This window comes from Ostrea edulis, chromosome 3 (genome assembly GCF_947568905.1).
Source record: "Ostrea edulis chromosome 3, xbOstEdul1.1, whole genome shotgun sequence".
In the NCBI taxonomy this organism is placed as follows: Eukaryota; Metazoa; Mollusca; class Bivalvia; order Ostreida; family Ostreidae; genus Ostrea; species Ostrea edulis.
This window is the reverse complement of record NC_079166.1, coordinates 56,027,421-56,042,600: the sequence shown is the minus strand read 5'-3', so window position 1 is coordinate 56,042,600 and position 15,180 is coordinate 56,027,421. Positions and strand designations below refer to the sequence as shown.

At 35.1% G+C, this 15,180-nt stretch overlaps 1 protein-coding gene and 1 long non-coding RNA gene across 8 annotated transcripts in view; one reads left to right on the top strand and one right to left on the bottom strand.

Annotated features, from left to right (window-relative positions):
• LOC125674122 (uncharacterized) overlaps positions 1–12,569 on the top strand; it is a 71,096-nt gene extending 58,527 nt beyond the window's left edge. For all 7 annotated transcript variants that reach the window (XM_048911171.2, XM_048911172.2, XM_048911169.2 and 4 more), the window contains 5 exons: positions 508–610; positions 1,582–1,743; positions 3,537–3,775; positions 9,875–10,083; positions 10,262–12,569. In XM_048911171.2, the coding sequence (XP_048767128.2) occupies positions 508–610; positions 1,582–1,743; positions 3,537–3,775; positions 9,875–10,083; positions 10,262–10,404 (856 nt within the window). In that variant the 3' untranslated portion in view covers positions 10,405–12,569. The remainder of the gene's footprint in view (positions 1–507; positions 611–1,581; positions 1,744–3,536; positions 3,776–9,874; positions 10,084–10,261) is intronic.
• Positions 6,423–9,064, bottom strand: LOC130052642 (uncharacterized). The gene is made up of 2 exons (XR_008801005.1): positions 8,452–9,064; positions 6,423–7,506 (listed from the first exon to the last, which is right to left on the bottom strand). It is a non-coding gene; the product is annotated as an uncharacterized LOC130052642 (long non-coding RNA).
• Positions 12,570–15,180: the final 2,611 nt, after the last annotated feature.

Genomic DNA, 15,180 nt, shown 5'->3' with positions numbered 1-15,180 from the left:
ATAATTTACTCCCATGTTCCCCAGGTGACCCCATTTATAGGCATAAATAATATGTTCAGTATTAGAATTAGAAAGAGTAATGAGAATCCATGTTCCACTTGTTTCATAACTCAAGGAAAAAATAACATGTACATGCAAGGTGAAGATAACGAACAGTGATCAATCTCATAACTCCTACAAGCAATACAAAATAGATAGTTGGGCAAACACGGACCCCTGGACACACCAGAGGTGGGATCAGGTGCCTAGGAGGAGTAAGCATCCCCTGTTGACCGGTCACACCCGCCGTGAGCCCCATATCCTGATCAGGTAAACGGAGTTATCCGCAGTCAAAATCAGTGTGCCAAGAACGGCTTAACAATCGGTATGAAACACTTCAGACAGCATTTGACCCAATGCGAGGTTGTATTGACGAACTAGATCGTTATGGTGCATATCTTTTTAGTGTATATGAATTATGATAAGACACTCTCCCTCTGTTGAAATTTTAGTTACTTATTTTTTCAGTTATGTCAAATCTTACCTCCTACCTGACAAAACCCGTGGAGGAAAGAGGAAGACGAGGATCTTGAAGAACACCTTGAACCCTGTATTCGAACAGACTTTGAGGGTATCTATCTCTTTAATTTTCTTTATCTGATTTGTAAGATTTTTATGATAACACATTTTTGTTGAAGATATGCTGCAATGATGTTGTCCTCAATTTTTTTTTATTCTGACGTTTTTGGGAATGTAAAATGGGTGCAGGAAGTAATTTTCCAAGCTTAGTAACATCTTTTTACAGCTATTTTCATTGTAGCATTATGATTATATCAAAGGAGTTTTGAGTTTCCGTATGTGATTATTAATGTTTCAGAAATTGATTTTAAAATCACTGAGTTTGAATTTATAATGTTGGAATTTTTATTAGGTCACCTGAATCAAGACTCAAGTGAGCTTTTATGATTAACGTTTGTCTGCTGTCATAGTCATAAACATTTCACAATATCATCATCTCCAGAACCACTGGGGCAATTTCAATCAAACTTGGGTGGAGGGATTTAAGTTTATTCAAATGAAGCCCCCTCCCCCCTTTCTAAAGAAAAGGCAAAAAATAAAATGGGGTCATTTGAATATCAATCTTCTCAAGAACCACTGGGCCTGATATTAAAGTTGAAACTTATTTGAAAGCTTTCTGACATAGTTAAGATTCAATTTGTTCAAATCATGGCCCCAGGGGTAAAGTGGGACCATAACATAAAAGGGGGTTAAAATTTTACATAGGGACATATACAAAAAAAATGTTTCAAATCTTTTCAAACACTAAAGCACTAACGCTCATCATGAATTATGCTGGCATGAAAGTGTTGCAATTCGTGCCCTTGCGTGATGAGTGACAGATCAAAAACGTTATTGCATTTCTTTACTTTTCAATGCAGGCTTCTGCTTTTCTCTGTGGTTAGTGAAATGTTCAGGTTAGTGATGTGGCCTCTTGTTAAGTCTATCAGTCTCTCTCTCTCTCTCTCTCTCTCTCTCTCTCTCTCTCTCTCTCTTGGAGATGATGATGTGTTTACAGTGATTGAATGGTTAATAATTTTACAGTACCTGATCTCAAAGAGTGAGCTGGAGAACCGCACTTTATGGGTCACTGTGTGGCACAATGACCGCTTTGGACGTAACGACTTCCTTGGGGAGGTCACCATTAATTTTGATTATTTTCGTTTTGGGGAGTCATCGGCCAAGTGGTACCCACTACAAGAAAGGGTAAGTATTTGGTCGTGACTTTTAAAAAGGCTACTTCTAGTGTTTTCTATCACATTTAGATGACCAATCAATATAGTCTATCAGAATTTGATACTTTACATATGTATCATACACAGTGAAGAAAAAAGATTTGTAATTGATCTTCACGATGATATAATCTGGCTCAAGAGTATAGTTAACTGCGTAAATTAGTTTCTGGTCAATACCTCCATCTGAAATAAGATCTCAAACTGTGACTCTATAGTACAGAGAAGACAAGGTAAAATAAGATCTCAGACTGTGACTCTGTAGTACAGAGAAGACAAGGTATCACATGAAACATCAAGGTCGAGGTTACATGAATAGACCATTATTAATATGTGATTTATAAGAGAAGCAAGAATGGTGTAACTGTTGGTTTTAAGTCTAGGTCATTTACCAAATCAATTTGCAGACTTTCTTTTTCATCAGGCGATATCTATTCTAATATACATGTAGTACACTAACATTTTGCTCTTGGCTTAATCAGTTTAAACAGAGGTTTGTAGATCTACGGTCTTTTATTCTGTTAGGCCCATTTTGATGTATGATATTTAATGACACAATGTTTATGATATTCTTCCAGCACAATTTGCCTTGAAGCAGAAGTTTTTATTAATGAATTTGTAGACTTTTTCTGATTGATTGGTTAATAGAAATCTAGAAAGGAGGACATTGTTATATAATAGTCTGAAATAAGGCCACATAGTCCCCTTGTTATTGTTATTGATGTACCTGACAGGAAATTAAACAATATGAAAATAGATACAGTGATTGCAGATAGTGCTAAAGAGAAGAATCTTCATTGTAAGTAATCTGAAGGACCAATTTACATAAAACAGTGCAGTCTGTTTACAGACCTGTTGAACTTATAAGACAGCATATTTGGAAAGGAAAATGTGTTTTCGATAAGTGACTTCCTTAGTCTTTATAATCCTGATAAAATTCATCTCCTGCATGCCTCAGTTCATTGTGATTTATAAGTGTATTAGGAAGTGAATATTGTGGGTTGTGGTTTTTTTAAAGATAATGAGACATGATTTTCCTTTGGATTTCTGTGGAACAACTTGGTGATTGCTCCCCATTATCTACCTCTGAGTCTAATAATCTGCTGATAGCTTCTTGGGAATTTTAGATCAGCAAGTGGATGCACTGTCCCTACATTACAAAGAGATTTTTAAGTATAAAGATATTGACTTGGTATTTTCCTGCAAAACAAATCTCGAGTGATATGAGGTAGTTAATTACATTTGTGGTTGAAATCTGTATGACATTGACTCCCTGCGGGTGCCGCGCACTTTTAAGCTGGTTTTGTGTCTTGTCTGCATGTCTGTGATGCACATTGCTTTGATAGGCAATATCATCCTGTAACATTACCCTTGTCAGGAAGTCTACTGAGTATAATAATTAACAGAACAAATTTCTATTCTTTTTTCCTTTAAATTTCCAGATTTTTGTAAAGTGCTTCAATATGACTTCATAAATAATTTAGATATTACTTGTGATAGATGCATGTTAAAAAATTGTCTTTTCTTGGGTTTTTTTTTTTTTTCATTAGTTCAAAAATTATAATGCATATTTTGAAAGATCTTGCTTGCATGTACTTTATTGAAAATGTTTCATATACATGTATTCTCCAATTCTCTAGTAATTTTATCTTCAGTTTATATACACTTACTTGGTCGGGTGTAGCTCTATGGAACAATTATAATCACTTTAATGTCATTTTGTCATAAACAAAACTATTGTGAAGGATTGTGCTTTTCATTTTGTAGATTGAGTCTCCACCAGCTGCAAATCTGTCCTACAAAGGGGACTTGTTCTTGAGCATCAAGTATGTGCCTCCAGAGAAAGTTAAGAAAGAGGACACAGTAGCCTCCCTTTCCAAAAAGAAGATCAGAAAGGGAAAATCAGAGGTCGGGGGTCCTAAAGGTCAACTACATGTTCTTATCAAGGAGGCCAGGAATCTAACAGCTGTCCGAAGTAGTGGCTTCTCTGATCCTTTTGTTAAAGGGTGAGTAGCAGGTGTGGTGAACTTGACACTTGTATTTTACATGGACAGAAGGCTCAAAATCTACTGTGATATGAAAAGAAGACATTCCAGTCTGTTTCTCTCATGTGTAGGCAAAGATTAAATGGGATTACAAAGAAAAAAGACCTGAGGTGTATTTGGAAAATTTTCTTTCTTTTCCCATAAATTTTGTCTTTGATATTTTAATGATAAAAATCAATAGACAAAAAGGTATAAACTTTTGTAAAACTCGTTTTTATGTTACATCAGAATTTAAGTAGGTGATTTCACCCTTGAGATTGCAGCAAAAACCAATCAGCAGTCTTGGGGGGGAGGGGGGGGGGGTCCACATTTTGCAACCTGCTACTGGAATGAATTTGAAAGATCAAAGGTCGAGTCAGATCTGGAAATTAAAGGTCCGACTTTTTTATATAGTTCAGATTTTATACTAACTGGATTGCATAAATACAACATCCTGGAATTGTTTTGACACATTTTACTTCATATTTTTTGGTAATTACCTTATCTAAAACAACACAGAATTTAATTTGCATAGATAAAAAGATTTTTAAAAGTTTATACAGTGGAACCCCGTTATTACATTTTCCATTTTGTCACGATAAAATAACGTAATACCGGGGGCAATCCGTTAAAAATATCATTTGGAAATTGTATATCTTCCGTTGGTACTCCGTGATGGGGTGTGTGAATATATCTTTACTGTTTCTTTGTTTAAATGACTATAATACTTTGTTTTATGTACATCTTAGGGCTGTTCCATTAAAACATATGAGGTACCCGGGGACGGCAATTAAAAAAAAATCTATGGGTGCTTGTCATTGGTAGAAAATTGCATATATGGTGGGTACCTACTGCCAGAAAACTGCATCTGTGGGTGGTTGTTTTGATAAAATCTTTATTTTTTTTTTACCGCAACTGAGAGGAATGCAACAAGAGAAGGGAAGGGTTGAAAGTAGAATGTGAAACAAACGCTGTTTTCTGTCTTCATTTTATCTCGGTCGATGAGGTTATGCGATCCGGTTATTGTTTCCAGTTTGACTCTAAAATTATAGCGACCGGAAACTAAGATTATCTCCCTTGTCCAAAATGGAAAACGAAACGTGCTCGTGGTCCATTGAAACGGTTTTTGATTTTTTCTAGCTGCAATAATGTAGCCCTGTCCAATTTTTTTTTATTCTGACGTTTTCGGGATGAGGCTACAATTCCATAGGATCTCCGTAATGGTGCAAAATAATTTTATGAATAACCGATAATAAACTCTGCACTGTGTATTAGTCCCAAATGTTGTTTACAAATTACACCAAAAGGAGTATCAACTTTGTGCTCGGGCATGTCTAATAAAGGTGTTTTTCATTAAATATAATGTACAGCATGCAAAATTCTTCGTCTGCTCCTCCATGCTTGTTATCGCGAAATCTCGTAGGTGGATCTAATGAAAAAGCTAAACATTGACAATTGGCGCGAAAATGTAGTTACTTGAGCCACTTCGACAAAGAAAGGAAAATCATATTGTTGCAGAAAGAATTTACACTCTGCTGTTCGGTTTTTAACTTGATATTAAATTCAAACCTTTTCAATACCGACGAAATAGCTTTCGCCTCCAAACTTGTCCATTGATGTAAATACTACCTTATATGACATATGCAAATGACTTGACAATCGGAAGTTGAAACTTCAGTACACCAAACATGGCGCACAAATATGAATCGAGAAATTGGAATTTATCGAAATTGTTGAAAACGGTAGAATAGAGCCTCACAAATCTTAAGTTGCAGGTTGTGAATTTATATATTGACTAAGAAACATAAAATATCATTTTATTTAGGGCTGTTCCAGAAATGATCAAATGGGGGGGTCGGGCGGCAAACGATATTTTTTTGTGTGGGTGGTCGTATTTTTTCATATTTTAATTGGTCCGTGGTTGGTCTGTTAAAAAAATATTTATTATGGGTAGTGGGTAGTTTCTATTGTTTTATTTTGTGCCACGTGGGTGTTGAGTTTTCAGAATATTTTTATTGTCGCTCTTGTCGTGTTGGTTACAATACGTCGGAGGGAAAATTGAAAACGTGCTTTTGAAATGCTGCTTTCGAAATCGGAAATCCGAAGTAACATAGAACTATTCGAGTTGTCGCTCTTTGCAGCGCATAACTTTCCATTACGGCACTCTTCAAATTAGAGGCGCGTTTAGTAGGGTCCCTTTGGACGTGATGGCGGCGAACTCTGTTCTGTAGATTATTACAGTTTACAGTGCATCGATTTTGGGAATATTTTGAAACCAATAGGTATTCCGTTTTCTAATAAAAATAGGCAAACCTTAGTTGATTTATACGAGGGTACCGATGCGTTATATTTATCAGTCGGTGTGATGGTGATATAGGGGCCTCCAGGCGCGGGCTCCATTAGTAGACGAACGATTCGTGGAAAAACATATCCATACCCATTTCATGATAATAGCATCGTTTGGACTCCCAATCTTTCCAACATTCCCGCCATAGATGCCTTTGATTGCTGATGTGACATCGTTTCTTCAGAACTACTGTGATACAATGTCGCACAGGCATTACCGCGTCATTGACTAGAATATTTGTCCCGAAAACCTCGCGAGATTTGTACCGTTTTCATTTTTAAAAATATTTTTGTGGTGGGTCTGGTTAGTTTTTTTTTTTTATTAGATGGGTCATTGTAAAATGAGTTTATTAATTTGATGGGTCATGGGGTAATTTTTTATTTTTTTTTATGGGTGCTTGGTATAGACAAAAGGTGCCTCCCGACCCCCCATGTATATATTTCTGGAATAGCCCTTACGTAAAGAGACACATTTTCTTGTTTTTTAATACTCAAAATACTAGTCAATTTTAAAACTTTTAATAGTTGTTTTTGAACATTTACAATACTAGACTTTTTATGAACAGGTAGACCTATAAAATTAATTTAGTTCATCATGGTTAAGAAAGACAGTCTTGATAAAATAAATTGATGGTTCTATGATCAAGCTTCATTGATGGCCAGTTATTTGAATGGTGATGACACCCAAGATACTCTTCTCTTTACTATCATGCTTGGGAACATCTGAAAATAGACCTCTATTCAGGGGTTATAGTCATTCATACATATTGAATTTAAAGAAAAAGTGTATTTCACATTTATTTCACTTCTATGGGTGGTGCCTCACTATCTAAAAGTGCTTCTGTGAGTGGTCCCTCATTACATTTTTATGCTTCTATGGGTGGTTACCCAAATTTTAAAGTGCCTTCCCCGGGTACCTCATATGTTTTAATGGAACAGCCCTTATCTTTAATGTCCGTAATTCTTCATGTTCTTATCCCTTTTCTTTATTTCGGTGTAGGATACATAAGGATGTTTTGAAAACCATTGCTTTTCTGCATTCGTTTGGACTGCCATTTTGTTCAACTTTAACACAATGCGTTCATGTAAATTTCTCTCAATAACTCGTTCCGGTTCGTATTCAACATTCGTATAAAAAAATAACAAAACATCGTTTTTATTAAGTTCTCTTATTACACAATACACAACACAATAAAAAAAAATCCCACCCAAAAAACAACAAAACTATAGACACAAAACGCACACGATACCCAACACTTACACACTTTTCTCACCAACGATAAACACGGAGAACAATTTAAGTGCAATCCACATAAAAAAGATATAATTATGCACGAAGATTTCATTTATAACGCTGAATGATGGCACTTAAAGTAGGGGTCTAGTAGCGTGACGTCATGTCCGGATCGAACTCTGGTATTGGTTCACGTACTATTATTATCAAACATATTTTTACATTTACCTGTATGTTTTTTAATTTAGTAAAATGAATACAATAACACTCAATCACTTATATTTGAGTAGACTATGGCTCCAATCTTCTTTACATTTTTTGTCATCTAATTCACACATAAAACCAGAGGTACATATTTGTTTAATTGATATACAGGGGTATTACATGTTAAAATTATCTGTAAATTAAAAAAAATTCATGATATGCAATAATGCACTTGTGGAATTAAATAAAACAATTCTGCACTTGTTATATATTTGTTATCTTGTTATATATTTGTTATCTTCTATTATGTGAAAATCATCTTCAAAATGGCTATTTTGGCCAAAAAATGTAAATATAAATTGAGATGCTGTGAAAATATTATGCTGAGAAAGGGCAGATTTTGAAAATGTATTTTAACAAGCATTCATATATGAACATAATATGTGAGTTTGAATGAAAAATCACAAGTCAAATTTTTAAAATATTCATATTAGTGGTGTTGCAGTGCCGTATTTTTGACTACCGAGGGCCTGTATTGAGTTCAATTTTGTACCACCATTATTAAAAAACATGAAATTGTGTTAAAATTTCACTTTTGATTATTTAGTTAAACATATTTATTTCATATTTGAGGAAAAAAATTGCAGCATCATACCTCAAACAAAATTTTATGGACATATTCTAGGACTTCTTCAATGAATTTTGATATTGCCGTTTGACAAATGGGGGTACACGTAATAAAAATACCATAATTTACTCATTATACTGACAACCCCCCATTTTTTTGTTTTTATCATACCCTCAAATGAACAATCTAAGTATTTAAACTTAAATTTTTTAGAAATCACAAGTAGGTCCAGGACTAGGGACCTACCTTAAATCACGTGCACATCAAGGGATTTTAGAATGTTTACTGAGGTAAATGTGGTGCATGAATCGGCCGATAACACAGGACAGTTTGATCAGTGTATGTGTGGACAAGATTTACGAACACCCAAGCTGCATGTCCAAACAACGGACAATTTTTTAATTGAACACCTTTAGTCACCTATGTCCAAGCAGTTACCCAAGCTGTTTTAACATTACTATGATAAATCTTGTCCTTCATGATTGACACCAAAGCTATCCGTAAATAGAAAGGTAATCAAACAATGCTGAACATGCAGGTGGTTGAGAAATTATTATTTCTTTGATTATTAAAATATGAAAAATGAAGTAAATTTCATAGAGTACAATTTCTAAATAAACATTATTTAATTGTTTATCACTGGCTTCGATACAGGCCAGGGTATTCACCTGTGCCTAAATCTATCAAAGCGTGACTAGTCAAGGGTCTCTAATCCCCAAACAGACTAGGAAATTTACATGGTGACTGCCTCAGGCAGTCAAGGTGTGAATGGCTTATTATTTTGAGAATAACTATTGAATAATTAAGGGTTTATTACGTTTTTGTGGGAATTTTTACAATGTAATACCAAGTCCCAGCATCTTAGGACAACATAATAACAAGGTCTATTTTATATAGGTTTGTTAAGAAATGGTTTTGTGCTTTGAAATTCCAACGTAATATTAGACTAACGTATTAAAGGGGGAACGTAATAACGGGGTTCCACTGTATATTTATTTGATGTTTTGGTTTTTTTTCCATAAATTTCTTAAGCATAACCAAGTTTCACAGTCTCTGACTACACGGAGCCCAGGCTATCATCATAATTTACAGTCGCTTTGCACAAACCACAAATTCTTATAAATAAGGATCTTTCATTGGCATGTCTTTAAATGATATTAGCAAAATAACTGTATATATGTGAAGTCAAAACAAATCATTAATTTCATTCATAGTTAAATTATATATAACTAAAACAAAGCCAGGGGTGTAGAGTTAAAACTGACCAATAAAACAATTAAATATCCACCCCAATAAGAAACACAGGCAGAGTCTTGCCTATGGAAATACCTAATTGAAACAAAACCAAGCTAGTCCCAGGCATCCACCATTATCTGGATAAGGTCTAGTTTGAGAGATTAAGAGTGAAAGACATGGAAATATGTTTTACAGGACCCAAATGTTAGTAAATTTGCTTAGAGGATAGAAATCATAGAATCAGGACCAGGATTTCACTTTGAGCCATCAAAAGCCTGTACAGTGCAGCGTGAAATGATAATTATAACCAGTTTTTTTTGGCTAGCAACTGAAAATATCCTATATATGCAACTCATAATTTTTTTAAAAATAAATTGTGTGAATTTTAGTTGATGATAATGATGACACACTGTTTCTTGAACTTAATGAATAGGTACTTGTTGCCGGACAAACAGAGAGGATTGAAACAGAAAACACCCGTAGTAAAACGCAACTGTAACCCACAGTGGAACCACACGTTCATATTCGATGATGTCAACAAGTCTGATCTCAAAGAGAGGTGCGTGGAGCTCACAGTGTGGGACCACGATAAACTCAGCAGTAATGAGTTCTTGGGAGGACTCCGACTCAATCTGGGTGTTGGTGAGTTATTTCCATTCATCTCTTCGTATTTTGGATAGATCAAGAATTAGATTTTTGATAGGTGTCTATAGGTGAACAAGTTTAATCTTGAAAAAAGAAGGAGGGTAGTGTTGACCTCTATACAGGTAGTCAAATCATCAACACTGGTGTCGTATATCAATTGTTGCTTGGCTTTTAGGTCGAAGTTATGGTAAGGTGGTGGATTGGATGGAAGCCCACGGAGAGGAGATCTCGCTGTGGCAGGCCATGCTGGACAGACCCAATATCTGGATAGACGGGGCACTCATGTTACGACCTAATATGGACAAACGCAAATATTGAACTTAATTGGCCCTTCTGGATGACAGGGTTACTGTTCAAATTGGACAGAAAAAAAATTCGGATGAAGAACCACTCATATTATGGTCGAGCATGGATTAACGCGAATTTTACACTGAACCTTCCCAAGATCTGGACAGTGATTCACAGGTCAGGCATATGGGGACAGCCTTATAGTGTACAGCATGGAAAGACACAGATATAAACTAGGTAGACCAGGATTAATGGGAGTTTCCTCTTACAGCTCACCATGAATAAACAAATTTTATTTAAACTGTGCATTATGTTGTGAGTCTGCTAAATTGGCTGATGATTTAGTAACAATCCTTACACAAAATATGTCATTACTTAAGTTGCATTTTTTTTCTATCTTCATTGTTGATTGGTGTGACAGAAGTTTATATGTTTGATCTCAGATGGAATGTTAGAAATCTGAGTGCTGTCAAGTCTTTTGTGTAATCTATTTCCAGATGTGTACGTGTGTGACATTTCATTCTAATGCTGGCTTTATTTATGACCAGAAATTCATGTTCCTGTTCATTGTTACCATGTATCAATTCAAGAAAATGGTCCTTCACCATGCTTACTTCATCGTCAGACCTTTGTGCAATGGAAGGGTGAAAGCATAATATTGTTCACTAGCAACAAATTCATTTACTATTTATTGAAATCAATGTACAAGTTATGTTTGCAAACTCAATATTTTTGATATGCATGTTGTCAAATCATATTATATGGTATTTCTAGCTCACTTGTGCTTTTCTGCTCAAAATTTGTTAATGGTCTGTCAGTAAAATTTTCAAAGAAGGACCACACCACACTCCAGTGTAAAGAGACCTGTTAGGTAAAAGTTCAAATTGGGTTGGTGTTTAAACCATCTCTAAAACTACTGTAACAGACAAAGCCAATCATGCATGTCAGCTTCTTTTTATAAATCATCAAATCATGACATCCCTAGCAATAGAGGAATTTGACATAGGATATATAGGAACAGATTTAGAAGATACAAAGACTCACAAGAACACAATTGGTCAAATTGATATGTACAGTACTGCAAGACTGAAGTTTGGTATCCCTTTGCGAGAGGGGATAGAGTAACGAGACTGTTCATGTACGGGTTGAAGAAATTTAGTTATGGGGTCGTTTGTGTGCGGATGAGCATTTGTTCGAGTATGTGTAACAATGAGTTTTTAGACACTCAAGAAGCCACATTTTGTGCTCGATTGAATGGATGCTTCACTTATAGCTTTGTTATCAAAAGGGAAAGAACCCTATTGATTTGGGGGGATAAAGGCCAAGGTCACAGGAGCCTGCATAGGCCACTTTTTTGTTCAATTGATTTGATACTCCACATGTAGCTTTGTTGGTGAAAGAGGAAGGACCCTGTTGATTTGGGGGGTTTAAAGATCACTAAGGGAATGGAATCGTGATCTGTCACATTAATTTGCAAGTGTACATTGCGTTCTTGGTATGTCTACTAGGACCACGCTGGGGGTTTACAATGTTCAGGTGAGCAATGATTCCCACAGGCCACTTTTTATTTATTTATGGTGAACTCCACATGGTTGATATGTCTCAAAAGATATGTATTTCTCTCTCTCTAAAGGGATATAGCTGGAATATAAATAATAAACATGTACTATCATTAACCACATATTCAAATATATGTATTATGCATACATCCGATCTGAAACGATTCCCTACATTGCACTTTCTGCTAATTAGCATTGATTCAGTGTCGGGGATTGACATTTATAACCTTCTCCTGGATTGTACATTTTCACTTTCCTTTCAGGCTGCGGGATTTTCTGTAAACCAACATTACACAAATTTCTGTGTTTTGAGATATTTAATATAAAGTGCTGTGCTAGAAACCCATAGATAGATTACTTATATGATGATAAACTACACAAAAGTTTCCTCTTTTTATAAGCACTTTGAGTTGTTTAAAACATTCCAATGCACAAGAAATCCAGAATTATACATTATGGAAATATATAATTTTTTTGTTTTCTTTGTGATATTTTATACATTAAATATTAATATACATGACTGAGGAAATCCTACTATATCATTTATATGTGTTTATTCTTCTACTGTTATTTCCATACCATTATTGTAAATGCTGATTACTCTTACTTAATAAAGACAAATGCTCTTGTTCTGAATCCTACTTTGTTAATTATCTTGAGAACCCTTTGCTTGACATACATCAAACTTGGTACACTGGTACATCTTCAGGAGAAGACGATCCTTATTGATTTTGAGGTCAAGGGTCAACCTGGACATTGGAATATACTGTCCGCTTAATATCTTGAGAACCCTTTGCTTGACAGACATCAAACTTAGTACAGTGGTGTATATTCAGGAGAAGATGACTCCTATTGATTTTGAGGTCACATGGTCAAAGATCAAGGGTCAAACTGGACATAGTAATATACTGTCCATTCAATATCTTGATAACCCTTTTGCTTGACAGACATCAAACTTAGTACACTGGTACATATGTTGATTTTGAGGTCAAAAGTCAATTGTTGAACTGGACATAGTAATATATTGTCTCCTATATTTTAAGAATTATTTGCTTGATTGACACCAAACTTGGTACACTGGTACAGCATAAGGAGTAGATGACCCCTATTGATTTTTAGGTCACATGGTCAATTCACTCTTGACATAGGAAGATGTCTGCTCAATATTTTGAATTGAGGATACTACTATCAATTAAATAATGTGTGTGTATAACCCTTTTCAATTTTGCACCATGGGGGGCATATGTGTTTTACGGACATCATACTGAGTCGTCCAGGGTGTGAAATGGAAGTGTATTGGGAGAGGCGAGGCCTCTATGTCTCCATGTTGGGTCCCAAACTGAATGCGTAACGAATTTACATTGAACATCATATAATCACAATATCAAAACATCACTGTTAAAAATTGGAGGAACAAACCATTTAAACTGAATGCAGACATATATACATTATTGAAAGTAAATGCATAAACTATAAGCAGTGTCACTTGTGCATGCATGATGTCATAGTTGTTGGACTGGTACACCCCCTGCAAGGAGACAGTGTATTGAAAATTTTCGGGTGTCGTGATTTATCTACAAATCTGTCTGCAGTGGAATAATAATTGTTACATGTAAGTAAAGTGCAAAATTCATCTATGGATATATTCTTACTAATTTCTATACAATGACATTGGGTTATCTGTCCATTGGAATATGGTTTCTACATAACTTTCATGGGATAATACAACCAACATGCCATGGACCATAACTCGAATGTTACATGCACTATAACATTACACAAAGAAGATGGGTGACTTTATCGAGCCGAGAACCCACAGAAGGACAAATATCAAAGTTAAAATTGAAACTCTCCAGAAAAAGAAAAATTTGCATTCTGGTTAAAACAATCAATCCATAGTTTCCAAAAATGCTTTTTCGATGTGCCCATTTCAAAAGTATATTGAAAAAATCCTATTTAAAATCATGTATACGCGAAAAACGCACAAAATAACAGTAAATTTGACTTTTCCAAGCAGATTTTTATATGGAGTGGGCCAATTAAAGTCTCCATTGTGAACTGAGTAAAATATATAAGTACATGTCCAAGTGTAAAATGTTTCGTAAATAAAATTATGAAGACTTGACCCACTCTATGAAAAAAACTTACTTCTTGTATATAACTTTTGTCGTATATATCAAGAAAATTTCTTTGTCCACGGCGAGTGACTTTAGATAGCTTGAAAATCTTCATGGGATGTGGTATAGCGACAGTCTCATTGAAGTTTTTGATAGGCCCAGATTGCATATCTGTGGTTCGAATACCAATATTTCCTACCTATTTTTTTTCTTATGAATTATCTAAACTTCCCATAATTACTTATCTCCCAGGCATTTTATGCTAAGTTTTACTCATAGCATGCAGTCTTATATAATGACGATCACAAGTAATTGATTCCAACATGCAGCTAGTGAATAAATGTAAACAAGTATGGGGCCACCTGTGACGTATGGATTTAGTTTATGTAAATGACAACGTTAAAGAGAACAATTTCAACAATGTTTAAGAAGTTAGTTGAAGAGATCATGACAAAAGCCAAATATGCAACCAGTGTCTAAAAGACACAGTAAACTACAGTTCAGTACAAAAACAAAAGCATAAGTGTCTGTTTCTGTCCCTTTTGTATTTGCTGGGGAATCTAACAGCAAATGTGCATTCTGTAACTGTAAAACCAACCTCAGAGTTAATTGTACCAAAAGAGGCGAGAACTGATGATGCCCTTATCATATTCGGTATATTAGTACCAGTGCTGTTCAAAACATTTGTTGGGGAAAAACTGAATCCAAATCAAAGCATTAATACTGCATCATACAGAAAACGCTATTCCACATTTGATTTACACCACAAAACATCTGAGGTTTCTCATTTACATCAGTTAATATGTCAATGGAAATGCGGAGCACATACTGTTGGATGTTGCGAGCATGTATATGCAGCGTCATTTGGTACCTTACGTACTCCAGGCATCAGTGTAAGTACTGGTATGTGTGTGTGTTAAAAACCGCTTAGTGACTGATATACATGATGCCTATGAAACAAATTCTGATGATGATTTTGATTAAATATTTTTCTTTGAAATATAATCTATATATTTGTTTTTAATTCTAAATAATTTGGACAGCGTGTTAGTACGGTACTGTATAGTTTAAAATCCGCATTGATGGTACCCATATTTACAATAGATATATCTATTGTAAATATGGGTACC